The sequence below is a fragment of the Squalius cephalus genome (genome assembly GCF_949319135.1).
Source record: "Squalius cephalus genome assembly, chromosome: 7".
Taxonomy (NCBI): Eukaryota; Metazoa; Chordata; class Actinopteri; order Cypriniformes; family Leuciscidae; genus Squalius; species Squalius cephalus.
The window spans coordinates 38,521,097-38,541,096 of record NC_137128.1 but is presented as its reverse complement, the minus strand read 5'-3'; the positions used below and the strand labels follow the sequence as shown (position 1 = coordinate 38,541,096).

Here is a 20,000-nt window from a genome sequence, read left to right as displayed (position 1 = left end):
TTATTTATTATTATTTTTTCCTTAAATTTGGCATGCATGCATTTTTGAAAAGACACGTCTCTTGTGTAATGTAGTGATCTTTGAAATGGTTGTAAGTGACAGGAGGAACAGCATGTCGCGCGCGGTTGCTCAGGGGTATCATGCAATACACCCCCCGAGCGCACGGATGCGCACAAGCGTTGCCACAGCAGCGGACGTACCCGTGTGACGTAGGCGGGCTCCGTCCACACACACACACACACACACACACACACACACACTCTCTCTCTGGTAGCACAACAATACAAGCTTTCGCCGCTCCCCCTCTTTACGCCTCGCTCTCGGTATGGCGGACGGCGAGCGGTCCCCGTTGCTCTCGGATCTCGGTGATGGAGCTCTCGGCAGTGGGAACGGCGGGGTGTCTCCCGGAGCAGCTCCACATGGTGCTCCGAACAAACCGCAGAGTGAGTAGCGAGCACGGCGCGTTTCTGCGCTGTCACGGGCCCGCGCGCACACACACACACACACACCTGTCCATTTACTACGATTTAGGTTAGGTACAGGCTATGCGCTGTTTTTCTTTTCTTTGTACGTTGGTGGCATGGAGGCAGTACCCGAACGGATGATTTTCTGGCGGATCGCAGTTGGGAGGCAGAAATTGTGAGCGCGTATGTGCACGCGCGCGGATACTGTAGCTGATACATAACGTTACTGCTGCTAAGCATATAATGCAGTTGCAAACGATACACCTGCGTTGGGTGGATGGTATTATTTTGTCAAATAAATCTACGTTGAATTGATCCTTGCATACTTTTGTCATCCATCTCGGAGGCTGATAAGCCTCTCTAATGAATGAACATCACTGTTGGCTTGTTCGGGTCTGTTTACTGTTCTGGTATTGGCCTTTCCGAGACTAAATATAATAAGGTAATATTGTATAAAACTAGACATATGGCTGGGGACGGCTGTACAAAGGTTTTCATTATCCACATTTACCGGCGAGTCGGCGTCTCTGCATTACACATTTACAGTAATCTGTTGTATCCGCGAACTCCAGCTACACCCGAACACACATGATTGGCACATCTTTGGGCCATTCAGAAAGCCTGAAAATATTGGCTGAGGAGACCTAAACCAATCATTGCACAGAGTGGGCGGTACCAATAGAAAGTTACTAAAGGGCGTGCTGAGGATGGTGGTGTGTTGATATGGTGATACTGGAAACATTTTATGAAAACAATACATGTTTTATCACAAACGGTTGTTTCACTATATTACTTTAACCATAGAGGCAGTGGTTGATGACTTTTGATTTTGGGACTATTTCAAAGAGTAAGAACTCCTAAATATCCTCACAAACGGGTTTTCACCATGTTTCACTGTATTTGTGAGAATTATTATTATTGTTTTTTTTTTTTTTTAAGATTTGGCCCTCACAATGATAGGCAAATATGTAGGCTACATGCTTCTCTAGTAATGAGGCACATTCCAGCAGTCTCTTTACAAAGCTCCTTTCAGCAGATCTCGAGACCAAATCTGATTTTCTTGTTAATCCTTATGGCCTGGGCGACAAATAACTGTTTCACTTTCCCAAAGCAGAAGTTTCAGTGTTTAGTTTAAGCTTTATGAGGTAAATGAAACTTTAGTCTTTTACTCAATTTCATGAGCCAATATTTTCAGTATCTATGTTGAACTGATGACACTGTTATCCAGACATTACAGGTATACTGTATGAATGAAACATTTCAAGCATTAAGTCTCAATGAAACTGAAGTAATGACACATTTTCTTCTGTATTGTGACACATCCAAGTCTAATGAATGTGCAGACTGGAATGACAATCTCTCCCTTTTTAGGTTTTCCTCCGTTTCCGAGCTCGACTCAGCCACCCATGTTGCTGGGCGAGAACCCTCCACCGTATTCCCCCCTGACGTCTCCAGAAAGTGGCAGTGCCCCAGTCATCAGCTGTAGGGTGTGCCAGTCGCTCATCAGCGTTGAGGGCAAAATCCACCAACATGTGGTCAAGTGTGGAGTCTGCAATGAAGCTACTGTGAGTTGGGATAGAGCACATGCACACTTTAAAACATGCTTTAAAAATTGATTTATTTGGCATAATAGCATATCAACTTTTGCACAATTGTAAAATTCTGAAGTTTTGCCTCAAAATATGTGTTTATTGGTTTAGTTAGTTTGCATCCTACAGTTATTGATTCAATTCAAAATGCCGTTATTGTCATGACTGTAAACAATACAGTTTTATTAGAACCAATGCTATGTACAGATTGAGTAGTTGGTTAATAGATTAATGTAATAGGTCTGATGGTTTTGGGGCTTCTGTCAGTAAATATTGATACACTACCATTCAAAAGTTAATGTTTTTAAATCTCTTCTGCTCACCAAGGCTATATTTATTTGATCAAAATACAGTAAAAACAATAATGTGAAATATTATTACAATTCAAAATAACTGTTTTCTATTTTAGGATTATTTGATGAATATAAAGAACAGCATTTATTTGAAATTGATTTTATTTAATTTTTTGTAAAAAAAAAAAAGTCTTTGCCACTCTTGATCAATTTGATGCATAATTTCTTAAAATCTTACTGACCCCAAACTTACGTACGGTAGTGCATATGCAATGAATTATTCTGCATTACATGTAATGAATTTGATTAAAAAAAATTAATCTATTGACAGCCCCAAAACTTAAAGGTGCGCTATCTAATTTTTTTTGTTTAAAATGTACAAAATTTATATGAGTGAGTACATCATTAATCCACCTTCCGAACTGTGTTTTTGTCTTATCCTGATTCACTACGCTACACCTATAATAAGTGTTTAAATTTGGACTATTTTAGACCGAGCGGGATGATGACCGTTGCGAAATAACCCAGTATATGCTTGACTCGTCATATACATAAACCGAGAGAAGTAGCTCCGGCTTCAAAATTTGTCTGCAAGACGCATAAAGTTTTGTTTATTAAAGGCAGGGTAGGCGGTTTGTTCCAGAAACAATATTTGTTATGCTGGTTGAAAGTCTCTTCACATCTTGATAGCAATCACTAAGTTAAGTGGTCTAAATGAATTTCTGTACATCTGTGAAAGTCGTCCAATCATTGAATTCGGTCTAAATGCAATGATACGATGTCCTACCTGCCTATCATTGTATGTATTTTCATACCTGTACACCCTGCTCACACAGACATCACGCGTCTTCAGCGCGTTTCATGTTATGCAGAGTTAGACAGAAGTGAACTGAGCACCGAAACCGAAACAGCAGCCACCTTTTTCAGTTCCTCCTGTCCTGAACCAAAACAACAAGCATATGCTGCGTTCACGCCGTAACTACTGTCATTTGGAAGAGATGGAAACCTGTGACGTTATTCTCGGAGTGGTTTGTGACTCTAATTTATGCGTTTCAATGGCAACACTATCAATGCCTAAGAATCTGCAGCAGTCAGGTGGTACACGTAAGAGCTCTGTAAGTTGTTTACGTTCATTATTATTGTAATGTTATGTGCTTTGAGACATGAGGTAGTTTAATGCCGTCTCTCTTGAAGCTTTTGTTTTTGTTTTGCTCATTTGTTTCGGAGGAGGTGGGGTTTTGGAGACGCTCTGAAGGGAGGGTGGGATCTCATGCTTTCACCGCTATTGGTAGCCGCTCCGAAAATTGCTTAAAGGGGGGGTGAAATGCTAATTTTCACTCAATCTCCTGTTAATCTTGAGTACCTATAGAGTAATATTGCATCCTTCATATCTCCAAAAAGTATTTTGTTTTATTAAATTTTTAACATAAAGATAGGCTGTACCGAGTCTTTCCGGAAAAAACCGAGCAGCTGGGGGCGGGCCCTGTGGGCGAAGTTTAGCTGTGCTAACGTGCCAAGCTAGTGACAACACACAGAGACATTTGTTCAACAAACAGTTTTACTCACCGTCCGGTTCCAACGCACGACCGCGAATTTTTATCATTGTGACTGCTCGATCCTTAAGCATTAGACGATCTGCAAATCCGTAGATCTGGGCTTTGTTTATAAAACAATCATCGTCGAAATGCAGGGAACAAAAGTCTTACACAACTCCGTTTATGCTCAGGAAAACAAACTCCATCCACGGGTTCCTTAACGCTGGGTTCTTTGGGAATCTGTGCAGGGTTGTCTTGCCCTGGCAACCAAAAACACACTTCTTTGGTGACATTGACTTCCCAAAAGCCGGGCAGGGCGCTTTGATGGCGAACTGCTTTCACTCTCTTGCTCTGGTCTACGAGTGCGCGCGCGGCCGCGATCTTACCGGAGAAGTGCCCTTAGGACCCATATAAGGAAATTCCGCCCTATCTTACGTAAGACAGAGCCATACTCGAAAAAAACTTTCCGAAACTTGTGACAAACCGGAAGGAGTATTTTTGGAACAAAAATACTCCTTCAAACGTACAACTTAGTTTTTGAAACTTTGTCCATGTTTAGCATGGGAATCCAACTCTTTACCAGAGTAAAAAACTCAGTATGCATGAAATAGCATTTCACCCCCCCTTTAAAGTGTACCTTTTAAAAGCATGTGAACATCTTTGGGTAACCAAAATTAACTCTCTTTTCTCTCGCTCTCTTCCTTTCTATTCTTTTCATTAACCTTCATTCTCTCCAGCCCATAAAGAATGCCCCTGCAGGGAAGAAATATGTGCGGTGTCCTTGTAACTGTCTTCTCATCTGCAAGGTCACATCCCAAAGGATCGCCTGCCCTCGGCCTTATTGGTAAGGAGGAGACAAAGTTAAATTTAAAGCAAGTGAAATGTTTGACACTAATAAACTTCTTGTCTCAATCTGGATTGTGTATGTGGAGAAAAATGAAATGTTTTTGTCTCCTTGTCTGTGGACTAGTAAGAGGATCATAAATTTGGGGCCAGTCCATCCAGGCCCAGCCAGTCCAGAACCACAGCCTGCTGGAGCTAGAGTTTCCTGCGGACACTGCAGCAACACTTTCCTGGTACATACACACAATACAGCAACATCATACGGACACACAGTGTATCATTATCATTGACATCATGACCGATTCACTCGGCTCAGGTTCAGCGTCAAGTTAAAGTGGAAGATCAGATGGCTGTTTATTCGTGTTTTATTTATGCAACTGCCTCACAGTAGCTTCTCAACAACTTTCTCAACATTTCAGTGGACCGAGTTTACTGACAGGACACTGGCTCGATGCCCCCATTGCAGAAAAGTGTGAGTGTTTCCCAGCCGACATTCACGAAACAATTTGCACATGCCAAATAAATTTCATTAGATCATAAATAAGTCAACATTTAAAGTCTGTCTCTCTCTGTCAGCTCCCAGTACACAGCTTTAGCTTCTGAAAAGCATTACTGCCTTTAACTGGCTGTCATTTTTTCAATGTTGATAAATGGCCCATAACATTTTAACATCCTGTCTGATCTTAGACAACTATAAGTAAGCTATTCATTGTCTGTAGACTTATTAAAACAAGTGCTCTGTTTGTGTGAGCACACAGACACAACAACATTTGCTTAGCCAATGGCATGAGTTTGGGGCGGGACTAACTGTTTTTCTGATCAATGACAGATGGGGGAGTGTTTAGGAAAGCTGTTCTATTACAATCATTATTTTGGGAATTCTGTGAACTGATGCTAGTGGCGCAGAAATTACACTCTTTGCCTTTTAATAGTTTTGCATGTTCCATTCCATTACCCCCCTGCTGTTCTTCTCATTGGTCTCTTCCTCATCTTCACCAGATCTTCGATTGGCCAGCGATATCCGAGGAGGCGGAGTCTGTGGTGTTACCTGCTGTGCTTGCTATTTAGCATCTCAGCTGCTGGTCTGATTGTGAGTGTGCATCATGGTGTTATTAATTATAGACTATATTTTGTATTTTCTTTTTCAGAGTGTCTATTTAAACTGCCGACTGTATAATTAGCATACTGTGAACCATCTCTTTAATACGTTTTGTGATGGTGCATTACTATTTCCAAGCTGAGTCACAAATTTATGAATTAGCATCCGTTTTCATATTAAATATTTATAGATTTTTCCAATAAAGTTAAAATCGCTAACATTAAAAATACAAAAACTAATTTGTTAACATTTATGTATTATCTAATATGAACTAACTGAGCAATATATATGTTCTTTGTAAATGTTAGTTACTAAATATACGCTTGTTTGTTTCTTCATGTTAGTTCACGTTGCATTAATGTTAACAAACACAGCTTTTAATCTTCAAAAATATATTAGTAAATGTTGACATTTAGTCTAATAAATGCTGAAAACTATTGTTCAGTGTTAGTTCATGATCTTATAAAGTTTTTTTATGCTCACCAAGGCTGCATTTATTTGATAAAAATTACAGTAATATTGTGAAATATTTTAAAAATGTAAAATAACTGTTTTCTATTTTAATTAAACTTAGTTTCCTATGATGGCAAAGCTGAATTTTCAGCATTACTCCAGTCTTCAGTGTCACATGATCCTTCAGAAATCATTCAAATATGCTGATTTGCAAGAAACACTACTTGCTGTCATCAATGTTGAAAACAGTTTGACTGCTTGATCATTTTGTGGAAACGGTGATAATTTTGCAAAGTTCAAAATAAGAGGATTTATTTGAAATAGAAATCATAGTGAATAAACTTTTGAAGGACATGTACAGTGCTATGCATAAGTTTAGACACCCATGCTAAAGTTGACTAAAAAGAGGAATAAAAAATCATCTTTTGGAAATTGAACTTAATGCCTTAATTAAAAAAAATTGGAAAAATCCAACCTTTAAGGACACCAATTTTCTTTGTGAATGAATAATGTATCGTAAATAAATAAATGTTCTTCCTTAAAATACAGGGTGCATAAGTCTGGACGCCCCTATGTTAAATTCCCATAGAGGCAGGCAGATTTTTATTTTTAAAGGCCAGTTACTTCATGGATCCAGGATACTATGCATCCTGATAAAGTTCCCTTGGCCTTTGGAATTAAAATAGCCCCACATCATCACATAGCCTTCACCATACCTAGAGATTGGCATGGAGTACTTTCCATAAGATCATCTCTCAATGCAAATCAAACCAGCTATTAGGCTAACTGAAATAAAACCATGCCAATCTCTAGGTATGGTGAAGGCTATGCGATGATGTGCGGCTATTTTAATTCCAAAGGCCAAGGGAACTTTATCAGGATGCATAGTATCCTGGATCCATGAATAAGTAACTGGCCTTTAAAAATAAAAATCTGCCTAGCTCTATGGGAATTTAACATAGGGGTGTCCAAACTTATGCACCCTGTATTTTAAGGAAGAACATTTATTTATTTACGATACATTATTCATTCACAAAGAAAATTGGTGTCCTTAAAGGTTGGATTTTTCCTAATTTTTTTAATTAAGGCATTAAGTTCAATTTCCAAAAAATGATTTTTTATTCCTCTTTTTAATCAACTTTAGCATGGGTGTCTAAACTTATGCATAGCACTGTAAATCAACATGATAAAGTTTGAATCTTATTGTAAAGTGTTACCAATTGTGAGACCTGTCAAAATAACATCAAACTGTGTTCTGTAATTGTCTGTGTTTGTCTCCAGGCAGGGACGTGGTCCCAGGCGCGTGTGTATGGGGGCATTTATGCGTCCTGGGCAGCGGCGTTGTTGCTGGTGGTGTTGACGCTGGCCAGAGCACTTTACTGGAGCTGCATGAGGGTCAGCCAACCTCTCCACAACCTCACATAGAGAGAGAGAAAGACAGCAAGAGAGGGGGCTGCGATTAAGGGTGGTGGGAAAAAATAAAGTCCACAGGAAAAGAGCTAGAGAGAATCATGGTTAACTCTTAAAGCTTGATTGTGATGGCTGTAATGAAGGGTCAAAGTAAAATCCAGGCTTGAGAAACACATGAAAAAATGCTACTATGGCAAAGAAGATTAGTGTTTTAAAGTCATTTTTATTCGGAAGCTTTCTCTGGATGTGTTTTCATCCCTGAATATGAACGGACTTGTTACTCATGGTTACATGCAAACATGCAGTTATGATTCCAAATGCTCCTTCAGTTTTAACCCATTACACTCATGTAAAGAATATGTAAACACACACACAACTCTCTATGTACATCTTAAATTAACTACGCTACAATACACAAACGACTCCAATTCAAACATTGACCACAACATTATCTGCCTCTCTAGTGTCCAAATAAGCTCTGAAGCCTTATAAAGAGAGGAAGTACAGGTTCATCGCCACTAGATGGTGTTCCAAAACCACATAAACACTGGTGTTTTGTCACATTTCCTGAATCTCTGTACAAACACTGCTAATCCAAATCATTTGGGCGACACGATTAACAAATGCGCAGAACGTTTCTGTAACTGATTTTTCATAGACACTTAAAGTGTAAATGCGCTCAAACACATCTCTTTATCTTTAGTTGTGAATGTTAAAAACAGTATTTTTTTATAATTGTGAATTTTGTTTGTACATATTTGTTGTTTATTTCATGAATGACTGAGCAGTTGCAATGTAGCTCTAACACGCTGTGATTCCTTTGTTTATGTTTTTATTTCATTTGCAAAATCACTACTGAAAAAAAAAAAAAAAATTCACTACTGATGTTTTGACTGGAACAAATAATGAGATAACCAATGTACAGCCACACACACACCTTCGGGGAGCAGAAAAAAAGTCATATCTTCTGTTGAAGGTCTGCTGTGCTTCATGGACTTCGTTATCAAAAGGGTCATTTACCTTTCTTCTCATGTTCATGTGAAGTTAATCGTCATGTTCAGGTACTGTAAGTTTGATTATGTTTGAACCATGATTAAATGATACTAATGAGATTAATCAGCCGCTAGATTTGGATTCTAGACTCCGAGATCTTTTTTTTTTTCCCTCTGTCATAATTCAGAGTCTGGGTAAGAACACAATTGAGATGTTCAGAGCATTGAATTCTTGTTGCTGGTCACCAATGTTCTTGCATTATATTCCTCATAAATATGCTAAGTACATAAAAATATGGTCCTAACTGCAGATCTGGAATTCAGAATCTGTATTCTGTCCATGAGAGAAAAATGTGAGGTCTGGACATCTGGAATCCCAAACATGAAGTCAGGATGTTATTTATAAAGAGCAGAAGGCCAATGATGGAGGTCTCCTCTGAATTTGTTTACACGTGAGATTAAGATTACACATGATTAAAAAGATGATGCAGTTATAAAACGGTGAATGCACTTGGGTCCCGTCTCATTTTTATAAAGGTCTGTGTGTGTGATTCACTTGCAGCAGTTGTTTTGGCACTTTTCCTCTCAATGTCCCTGGCTATTTGTCTCTTGTTTCGGGCGGATATATTATTTTCCTCGACATAGACTGATAGAGGCATGGGAAACATACAGAAACCTTTTAGAAACCACAACTCCCCTGAGCTGGGCAGAGAGAGAGATTTGTCAGCATTAATGGAAGAGAAAGAGCAGAGATCTGGGGACACGCACAGATAGAGAGAGGTTTCAGTCTTCTGGATGCGAGTCAGAGAGTGACCACAAAAAAGTCTGCAAGCAGAGACCAGAGAATTCATAACACACACACACACAGTCTGTCCCCTTCTCTCGCTCTCAAATCTAATTCACTCCAACTTTATTGTCATGACAAAGAGAGGGGAAAAAACTACACCTTTCACATTGCCAAATGTGACCCTGGACCACAAAACCAGTCACATGGGTCAGTTTTTTGAAATTGAGATTTATACATCATCCGAAAGCTGAATAAATAAAATGCAAAGAAATCGAAACATTGAGAAAATCGCCGTTAAAGTTGTCCATTTATGTTCACGATTGTGCTGCATTCATACACAAAAATAAATATTTTATATATTTACAAAATATCTTCATGGAACATGATCTTTACTTAATATCCTAATGATTTTTGGCATAAAAGAAAAATTAGTAATTTTGACCCAAACAATGTATTTTTGGCTATTGCCACAAATATACCCGTGCTACTTGTGACTGGTTTTGTGATCCAGGGTCACAAATAGTAAATTTTATTTAATTTGCTGTTTTTATATCATTATTTATTTGTTACTTTATTTACATCATTTGGGCTACTCTCAATTTCGCTTTATAATAGGACCATTTTTCATTATAAAAATGGTCCAAACAGTAAAGTTCTGTGTAGGCTAAATAATATTTACTAATATTTGAACAAGTGAATAAGGATATAAAATGATTCTGATGGGCTATCCGAGAAAATAACAATTGATATTCTCAGAAAATATTAAGGAATTAACATTAATAAAATAAAAATAAGAGTAGTTAGGATGTGCTTGTGTCTCTTAGTATTTTTACCACAAGGCAGATCTCTTTCCTCTGCTTTATAACAAAAACACATTTAGGCAACACTTTATTTTACAGTGTCTTTGTTACACGTTACATGTAGTTACTATAGCAGTTACTATAAATTTTGCCTGATTACATAAAACTAAACCTAACACCTTAAAATAAAATGCAACCCACTTTTGTATTGCCAAAGTGTTTTCCAGCTTCTGAAATCTGAATACAGTGAGAAATGATGCAAAATAAGTATTGTAAAGTAAAAATATCAATTATGTAATTGGAGGAAACAAGTATAACAAATTAAATATAACTGGACAAAATCAGACATCTCTAAACAACTAATTGTAAATGTAAACTAAAGGGAAATATAACATTAATTTAAAAGAATAATTAAGGCTAAATAAAACAAAATGTCAATAATCAATGAGACAATGGCAAGGCAGATCAATCAATATCAATTATATTGTGCTTTTAGAAAATAAGTGAATTATTTTTATTTAATAAAAGCCTAATTAATTATTTGCATTGTTAAATCTTTATATTGCTAAAGCATTTGCTGCAAAAACAACTAGTATATTAATTAAACTGGCAATAATACAGTAATGATAAAGATGAAAATTACATTCCAATTAGAAATCAACTTTTTTTTAAATAAAATAAAGTAACAGGCAATAAACTAAGAAAATCGCAAAGTAGTAAAATATTTTTTTTATAAAAGTGTCTGCTATATGAATAAATGTAAATAAAGCTGAATAAGCAAATATTTTGTTCAGTGAGAAGAAACTCTCTCTCTTTCTCTGTAGTGTCTCAGGGGAGAGAGTGAGTTCCCAATGGAATCAATCCGATCTGAGATTACTGAGTTTGCACAAACACACAAGAGTCTTTTATCCTCCTAACGTATAACAGGATTCATCCTTAAAGATGAGCCCTGTGACCTTACACACACACACACACACACACACACACACACACACACACACACACACACAGTCTCTCTATGTCACGCCTGTTAAGCACATACACTCACTATCAGAGCTGCAAATCTCCTCCTCTCTGCTCTCAGCGTGAACAGGAATAAGCAGCCGTAAGAAGGATAGAGAGGGAGATCTGGGAAGAAAGGATGAGAAGGCAGAGGAGATGAGAATGAAAGGATAAGTTGAACTGATGAGGAAGGGGTATAAAGAGCTTAGGCACTGTCCACTTTAAAACAAACATTTCATTTAGACCATCTAATCCACACACACACATGGGTTTCCATGTTTTATAGGGATATTCCATAGATGTAATGGTTTTTATACTGTGCAAACTGTATAAGTCCCCTTATACTAACCCTACCCCTAAACCTATCCATCACAGAAAACTTCCTACTATTTTAGATTTTCAAAAAAAGATCATTCTGCATGATTTATAAGCTTGTTTCCTCATGGGTATCAAAAAAATGTCCCCACAAGGTCAAAATTTACATGGAATTACTATACTTGTGGGGTCCCCATAATGTAGGGACCACACACACACAGTTCAGATGTGAGAAAACTTCAGATGTTAGCTAAATTAATATGATGTATTGAAATAGTGCATTCACTTTGTGAATTTGTGTCTCTAAATTTATTGTGTGTACCCGAGGTCTGACTGTCTGACCTACAGTCCTACAGCTAAAAGCATAACGTTCAACTCAATTAACAGCCTGAATTATTGATGTCTGTCTGGACCAGAATTTGTGTGTACACTGGAATTAAAAGCCTCCGGTGTCACCTGTCACACTGCAGTGTGAGTGTGTGTGTGTGTGTGTGTGTGTGTGTGTGTGTGTGTGTGCAGACAGACAGAGTCTTTCATCTGTTAATTTACAGTTTATTTCACCTTTAGTCAAGATGCTCCTTTAATTTAAGTTTCATGATTTGACAGATATTCAGAGACACAAGAAGACAATTTGCATAGGTCATTATTTTATCGTTAATTACCGTATGTGTTCGTTTAGATTAAATATTATTAAGATATAAAAAATATAATTTTGCTTTGGTTAAAGAAACATTTAGGGACTTTCTAAAGATTATATATTTTATATTTTTTATTAATTTTCTTTTATATTTTATATTACATTTTTTGTGTGAATGTTTAATGTAACAATAAAAAGAGTGATATATTTATTTTATTTTAATAATATTTTTACATATGTATTTTTATATTGGTTATAATGTAGGCCTACTGTATGGTATCCCAGCTAAGAAAAATATATTCTAAAAACATTTTGCTAAAGTCCCCATTCAGTTATGAAAATTGTATTTCTGAATGTTCTCTGAATGTTCAAAGCGTCCAGTTTTTAAATGTTTTACTAAAAAAAAAAATCTTGATTATACGAACGTTAAGTTTTATCATTTTGCAAACATCATGGAAACGTTACTTTTGAATGTCTCTAAACATTCTGAAACAAGTCATTTAGTCCGAACATGTAAAAAATGTTAGATGAACATCCAACAAATACGTTTTTGTTCATAACTTTCAGAGAACCTTCTTAGAGTTCTGAAAACGTTCCCTTTAAGCTGAGATATTTATTTTGTTTTTCCATTGAATAATTTAAGCTAATTTATCTGAATTATTAAATTCAGAAATAAATTCTAAATTCTCTCTCTCTGTCTCTCTCTCTCTCTCTCCATGTGTGTTAAACCAGGCAAATCCACATCCAATACAAAACATCCTCCTAAAAACGGAAAGCTTGGGTATCACCTATGTCAGTTTGGATTGGTGGAGAGAGAGAGAGAGGGAGAGAGATAGAGAGAGAGAGAGAGAGAGAGAGAGAGAGAGAGAGAGAGAGAGAGAGAGAGAGAGAGAGAGAGAGAGAGAGAGAGAGAGAGAGAGAGAGAGAGAGATTGATCAGGGATGAAGGTAATAGTTGTACAGTAAATAAGAGAGAGGGACAAGGATAAAGATAAATAGTGAGGGAATGGTTACAGGTGTCTTTTCTTCATTCCTCCAGCAAAGAGCATCTCCACTGAACAGGTAACAGCATCTCTTTTAAAGAGAGTCTTACGGAAATGATACTTGTATTGTTTTATAAATTCAAAAGAGGAAAATTCTTCATTAGGCCTGTAGTAGTTCATTTAACACTTAGTTCATTTTACGCTTTACTGTTTGAGTTTTAGTGCATTATTTGTTTATTGCGATTATGAATTAAGATAGGCCTATGTTGATGATTTAATCAAATTTAAAGTGTTGATCATTTTAACAGATTTTCCTCTTTTTATTCATATATTTTTATTTAGTGTTTTTCTAACATGATTTTGTATTATAAAGTATAGTAGTATAATGTTTTAAAGAAAGAACTTTCAATGTTTAAATAAAAAAATATAAATCATTTGATTTAATTTTTTTTTAAAAAGACGGTCATAAAAATGAATGTTATGGACGTTTAGATGCGTCTGACACATGGAAAAACAGAAACTCATTCTGATTTTGATATCTTTAAAAGTCTGACATCATCGGCAGCTTAAAGTAGGCTAGCCTTTACTTAGCTAAAATAACATTAGATCGAATGACACTGAAAACGACCCCATCTGGTCTATAGCCTAATCTATTTTCTGCATTTATCCAAACACGCGAAAACAGTCCAGCAGTGACATAAAGATCTGAAAGTCTACGTTAAGTAATTGGGATTCCAAACAATCGAATCGCTTCTTATTTTTACTCACTGATTTAATTGAGCTCAGGGAATAAAGATGATGCTGATTATGAAGACGATGATGAAGATATTAATATTTTACAGATGGAGTGTAATTGTAATTCCTCTCTGGGTCCTTTTTCCTCGACTTACTGGAGCAGAAGTAAGTGAATGTGTGTGTGTGTGTGTGTGTGTGTGTCAAGCCTATAGCCAGCCTAGTGAAAAGGGGGTTCTTTTTTTCAAAAAGTAGACCTTTTTGCAGTTTCCCCCTCATTTTGTATTTAATTATGAGGTTCAAATACTTCATTTCAGTCACTTTTTATGCACTATTGTGCTAGATTAGCTTGTCTGCTGGTATTTTAAGGAGCACACTTTTTGATGCACCGAAAATATTTATTATTTTATTACATTGTATTATTGTAAGTAGCCTACATTGTATTACAGTATTGTCAAATTGCTTACCAAGATCATGTACCACCTTTTTCAGTCTAAACCATGGTGCTAAAACACACTGTGTGGAGTGCACCGTTCCATTATCTAAAATACGCTTGTATATTATTTGGCATGGATAACCAAAACTTCCCCACAGAAAGTTCACATGACAGACCTATTTAGCTAACATGTTTTTTAAGTGTTTTTGTTTCATGTTGTGAAACCTGAAGATTTGAAGAAGTCACTCAATTTTCATTAACATTTGTAGGATCACTATGTGCATTTCAAGACGTTTGAGGGCCAAAAAAATGGATAAGAAATAGTTTTAAAACCATGTCAGTGGGCAGTAGATTTTGTCAATACTACCTGCTCTCTCCTCATCTCCATCACTTTTTCTCAGTCTCCATCTTGCCCTGTTTCTTCCCCTCCTAAAGCAGAGTTTTGACTGATAGTCTTTTCACTTTCATCTGTGTCAGTGAAGAAAGTAAACATAGGGTCAACTGATATTTAGGCCAATTATTATTAATCATTTTCTTTGACAGGTAACAGGTTAATTTACTGAAGGCTATACGAACGCTAGGTAAAACATTTCTTAAAAATTCATTCACAATATGAACACATTCATTATTAATTGTATGCTTAATATACGGCTTAATTAATGTTTCTTATCCCCTCACATTGACAATTGCTAATTGTTACATTACATGAATCAGAATCACATAAATTGGCCTATTTTCAATTCGAAATGGCGAAATTAGACAAAAGTGTATTAGTTTGCCAGATTATTTTTGACTGTCGTTTAACATTTTTATTCAAAAACAGCTCTCAAATATGAAATGTTAAAGCTACTTACATCTCGCACGCACTTTATGACCGTTTACTGTGAACATAAAGCCGCCTACTTTAATTTGATTGGTCATCTCAAATATTTTGACATTGACGAGTGGTGACAGACCAATAAGGCTCAGATGAGACTATATTGGTGCTGTGCAATATCTTTACAGCACTAAAGTGGTGTTAATACTATATAAGGCAATTATTTCACAAAATATATTATATACACCTCGAATACCATAGCGGGCTACGGGCGTATGTGTGTGCAGAGCACAGTTGGAGCTGGTGCAGACTTATTATTGGTTGGCTACAGTTAATAGTTTAATATTTAATCATACATTTTATTTATGATATGATTCCATATAATTCCATGACTGCATCGTTCCTAGGCCTGTATATATTACCTACACACATAAAATGTCCTGCTCTATCATTTGACCAAACACATTATTTTAAGTTTGGAGCATAAAACCAATTTATTCAATTCATCTACAGAATTAATCCGTTACAATCATGATAGAAAATGCATAACATAATGTCTCTTCTTCTGCTCTTCTCATTTCAAAGGATTTGTGCCAAATTAGATAGACTTTGAAACTAAAGGAGATCCCACTTACGTTATTTGTGAATAGTATTATGGGATACGATTCATCTGAATTGTTTATTTTCGCTAGCTGTGCAGGGGGAAATATAAGCCTATTAGTGATGCAATCATAATTTGATTGAAAACGTTGGTGTTTAATGCAGTAAATTGTACAGACTGAATTGTTTTGAATTACTCTTTCTATCTTTCAAACATAACTTTGCATTCTTGTTTCCCCCAGCAGTGCTTTTCCCTGATTGGGCGTATAAACCAGCGTGCTCTCCAGGCTCGCGGCAGGTGCAGTTGTGGCACTTCCTGTTAGAGCTGTTGGGGCGTGGCGAAGGCGGAGCTATCACGTGGGGCAGCGAATGGGGAGAGTTTGTAATCAGAGACCCAGAGAGATTGGCTAAACTGTGGGGGGAGAGGAAGGGCAAGCCACACATGAATTATGACAAACTCAGCAGAGCTTTAAGGTACATGCACTGCACTACAATCCATATTATACACATTCATACATACAAAGATGAAATTATATATATATATATATAGTAGAAAAATATAAAGAAATGGCTGCTAGAAAATTATGAACAATATTGATATATCAACCTCAAATTCTCCTACAGTTTATGTTAATACAATAGCTATATTTACAACTATATTCTATTTTCAGCATAAAAATATATTACAGTATGAATTTCATTTGACTATCATATTTACTATATGCGCAGGTCCTGTAATGTCATGTGCCTATATTCCAATTATATGTGCAAACATTCATGCATACAAAAATAACAAATGATAGAAATACATAATTTTCTTGATACGACATAATTTTATGAAGAGACAAATCCATTATTTGACTAATCTGTTTTTCCCCCTTCAAATCAGGTATTATTATAACAAGCGAATTTTGCACAAGACCAAAGGGAAACGTTTCACCTACAAGTTTAATTTCAGCAAACTAATCTTAGTAAATTACCCAAGTTTTCCAACCTACCCACAGGTACGTGAGTGTTTTTAAGTCTTTTGTTGCATAGTGGCAAATTTGACTTATGCATATTATAATTGTTATTTTCCCCCCTCATTCTTTTCCAGAATACAGCATCTGTACCTTTCTCTGCCTTTCCTTCTCATCTTTCCTTCTACAACCCTTCTAATGACAGGGGTAAGAGTGTCACTACTGACCTTGGAACAATCAAATATTGCTAATTTGAGATGTCATCACTAATTTAAGCAAATAGCATTGCAAATTTGATTTTTAACAGTGACTTTTTTTCCTCTGTGTGCATGTTTGTTTGTGGACAGCTGTGCAGTCAATCTCTCATCCCCTTCTCCTGCCATACAGCTTCCCCAAACTCCTCCCCTTTCCTCAGGCACATCCAATCCAAAGGCAATTTCCCCTCTTTTCTGGGCCGCCTTCTTCAGTGACAAACCTATCAGAGCTCTCCTGTCAGTCACCGATCAACTCCAGCCTGCAGTTCACCCAGACTTTAAACTGGCCAGTCAAAAGCAGCACGGAGTGGCCTTTCAACCGAGTCATGGGATTACAAGAGAGGATTAAAAGTGGAGCACAAGATAAAAACCATGACAATGAAGAAGACAACAAAAAAAAATCCTGATACCATGCATTAGAAGTTTTATTGTAATTATTATTGGTTTTATCATAATTATCTATTTTTTGTTTAAGTTTATACATTCCCACTGGATGGTTGAGATGCTTTATATATTTTACACTATACCTTCACCCTCTCCTCGGGTCATTTTGACCCGAAATTCATTTTCTTTTCATTTTTAAAATTTGAGTGTTCTTCGGAGTGGTACAAGACCTTGTCAGTTTTGTCACACTTGAAATTGGAATACACATACAAAAAATGGATTAGATTCAAGGAGTTTTTGTGGTTGTAATAAATAAAAAGTAACAAGTCCTTCCCTTGCAGGTCAATTTGACCCCTATAGGAATTAATGGGAAATGGGGAACATGTTTTTGTGTCAGAAAAAAAACAAAAAACAAAAAAAAAACCTTGCACAACCCAGAACACACAACTGCATCCTCAATAAACAAGCTACAGTTAGTTCAAAATGCAGCTGCTAGAGTTCTTACTAGATCAAGAAAATATGATCATATAACACAGATTTTATCATCACTACATTGGCTACCTAAGGTCCGTATTAATTACAAGGTATTGCTACTGACTTATAAAGCCCTAAACGGCTTAGCTCCAGTCTCTTTAAAGGGATAGTTCACTTTGAAATTAAATGTTGGTATGTTTTAGCTTACCTCGAGGGCATCCAAGATGTAGGTGTCTTTTTTCCGCAGTAGTTTCAATTTTGATATTTTTAGGTCAAACCGTTCTTGTCTGTCAGTCCTATAATGCAGGTCTGTGGTCACTGTCTCAAAGAGCATGCACAGAGTTCAAATTAAAACAATTCCCCATGGTCCAAATTAAACAATTCCCCATCGTAAGTACACATTGATGGCCTAAGACACGAAACGAGCGGTTTGTGTGAGAAAACGAACAGTATTTATATCGTTTTTTAACTCTTGTACACAGCCACGTCCAAGTGATCTGAGGGCGCGCGCGCATCCTGCTGTGACGTGTGCGCAGACTGGTGCATAGATATATATACACTAGATGTCGCCTTGGCTACGGCAGTTCATTGGAACGAATGCCGTAGGCAAGGCGGCATCTATTCTAGTGTATATATATCTATGCACCAGTCTGCGCATGTAACCCCTCTCACCCGGGTCCTTCACACCCCGCTCCGTGCGGGTCTCGAACCCGGGTCTCCGGCATGAGAGTCAGGCGCTCTAACAAGGAGGCTAAAGACTGCAGCCTCTAGCGTCTGTCGCTAGAGCGCCTGTTGAGATCAGAGGAGTGAGGTTTACTCGCACAGCAACTACTAGCTGGCCTCCGTTACACGCACACGTCACACAGCAGGATGCGCGAGCGCCCTCAGATCACTTGGACGTGGCTGTGTACAAGAGTTAAAAAACGATATAAATACTGTTCGTTTTCTCACACAAACCGCTCGTTTCGTGTCTTAGGCCATCAATGTGTACTTACGATGGGGAATTGTTTAATTTGGACCATGGGGAATTGTTTTAATTTGGACTCTGTGCATGCTCTTTGAGACAGTGACCACAGACCTGCATTAAATGACTGACAGACAAGAACGGTTTGACCTAAAAATATCAAAATTGAAACTACGGCGGAAAAAAAGACACCTACATCTTGGATGCCCTTGAGGTAAGCTAAAACATACCAAAATTTAATTTCAAAGTGAACTATCCCTTTAACGGATCTTCTATCGCCCTATAATCCATCGCGCTCTTTAAGATCACTAAATTCGAGGCTTTTGGTCATACCTAGGATATCCAAATCAACCAAAGGAGGGAGAGCATTTTCACATTTAGCTCCAAAACTCTGGAATAGCCTTCCTGATACTGTTCGTTGCTCAGACTCACTCTCCCAGTTTAAAACTAGATTAAAGACGCATCTCTTCAGCCAGGCAATCATATAATATTCTTAATCTTACAGTTCAAACTACAATCTGACCTCTAGTTCATAGACGCCAGAGGAGAACTGGCCCCCGACTGAGTCTGGGTTCTCCCAAGTTTTTTTTTTCCTCCATTAGGTCACCTGATGGAGTTTTTTTCGGTTCCTTGCCACTGTTGCCTTTGGCTTGCTCAGTTGGGGATATTTTGGGAATTTTTAATTTTATCAATCAATAAATTTCACTAGAAACAAACCTTGTTGTATTATTTTAATTTAATACTGTGAAGCTGCTTTGATACAATCTGTATTGTGAAAAGCGCTATACAAATATACTTGACTTGACTTGACACACACACACACACACACACACCTAGAAATGCCCATTAAAATAATGCTGCCAGTTCATTTACTCCCTATTGAGTTTTAAGGCCATCTAGTAGCAATATTCATTAAATGCCATGTTATATTTTTCCCACATGAGGTCAGCAGAGACACCCAATGCATGACTTTCTAAACTGAATTTTGCATGTACTGCAGTTATTTTGTATTTAAAGAATGTGAAAAACGTGCTTAACTGTTAATTTCAGTATTGTTAAAATATACTAATTTAGAAATCAATAATAATAATAAAAAATATATATTAAAAATAGAATGAAATAATATAAGCTTTCTGCACAAAAACAATGAAGTGTAATTCTAATACTTCGGGTCATTTT

The 20,000-nt window shown here is 37.0% G+C and overlaps 2 protein-coding genes and 1 long non-coding RNA gene across 3 annotated transcripts; 2 read left to right on the top strand and 1 right to left on the bottom strand.

The window, feature by feature from the left end:
* The first annotated feature begins 216 nt into the window (after positions 1-216).
* Positions 217-9,184, top strand: pip4p1a (phosphatidylinositol-4,5-bisphosphate 4-phosphatase 1a). Its single transcript, XM_079876628.1, has 7 exons — positions 217-443; positions 1,836-2,029; positions 4,619-4,725; positions 4,852-4,957; positions 5,144-5,196; positions 5,724-5,814; positions 7,558-9,184. Exons 1-7 carry the CDS (start codon positions 326-328, stop codon positions 7,699-7,701), a joined length of 813 nt encoding a protein of 270 aa, XP_079732754.1. The 5' UTR covers positions 217-325; the 3' UTR covers positions 7,702-9,184.
* LOC307161726 lies at positions 7,642-15,245 on the bottom strand. The gene is made up of 3 exons (XR_013821790.1): positions 15,224-15,245; positions 14,737-14,837; positions 7,642-7,692 (listed from the first exon to the last, which is right to left on the bottom strand). It is a non-coding gene; the product is annotated as an uncharacterized lncRNA (long non-coding RNA).
* On the top strand, positions 13,103-17,780 carry LOC307161722 (ETS translocation variant 3). Its single transcript, XM_079876629.1, has 6 exons — positions 13,103-13,280; positions 14,044-14,101; positions 16,029-16,260; positions 16,676-16,790; positions 16,883-16,952; positions 17,093-17,780. The coding sequence occupies exons 2-6, from the start codon at positions 14,044-14,046 to the stop codon at positions 17,404-17,406; spliced, it is 789 nt and encodes a 262-aa protein (XP_079732755.1). The 5' UTR covers positions 13,103-13,280; the 3' UTR covers positions 17,407-17,780.
* The last annotated feature ends 2,220 nt before the right edge of the window (positions 17,781-20,000 follow it).

What these genes read in the sequence shown, in the direction of transcription:
- pip4p1a (XM_079876628.1), top strand. Translation starts at nt 326, where the DNA reads ATGGCGGACGGCGAGCGGTCCCCGTTGCTCTCGGATCTCGGTGATGGA. An exon ending in TGCTCCGAACAAACCGCAGA is followed by an intron (nt 444 to 1,835) that starts GTGAGTAGCGAG and finishes CTCCCTTTTTAG; the next exon opens with GTTTTCCTCCGTTTCCGAGC. An exon ending in GCCTGCCCTCGGCCTTATTG is followed by an intron (nt 4,726 to 4,851) that starts GTAAGGAGGAGA and finishes TCTGTGGACTAG; the next exon opens with TAAGAGGATCATAAATTTGG.
- LOC307161722 (XM_079876629.1), top strand. Translation starts at nt 14,044, where the DNA reads ATGGAGTGTAATTGTAATTCCTCTCTGGGTCCTTTTTCCTCGACTTAC. An exon ending in CTCGACTTACTGGAGCAGAA is followed by an intron (nt 14,102 to 16,028) that starts GTAAGTGAATGT and finishes TGTTTCCCCCAG; the next exon opens with CAGTGCTTTTCCCTGATTGG. An exon ending in GTTTTCCAACCTACCCACAG is followed by an intron (nt 16,791 to 16,882) that starts GTACGTGAGTGT and finishes ATTCTTTTCCAG; the next exon opens with AATACAGCATCTGTACCTTT.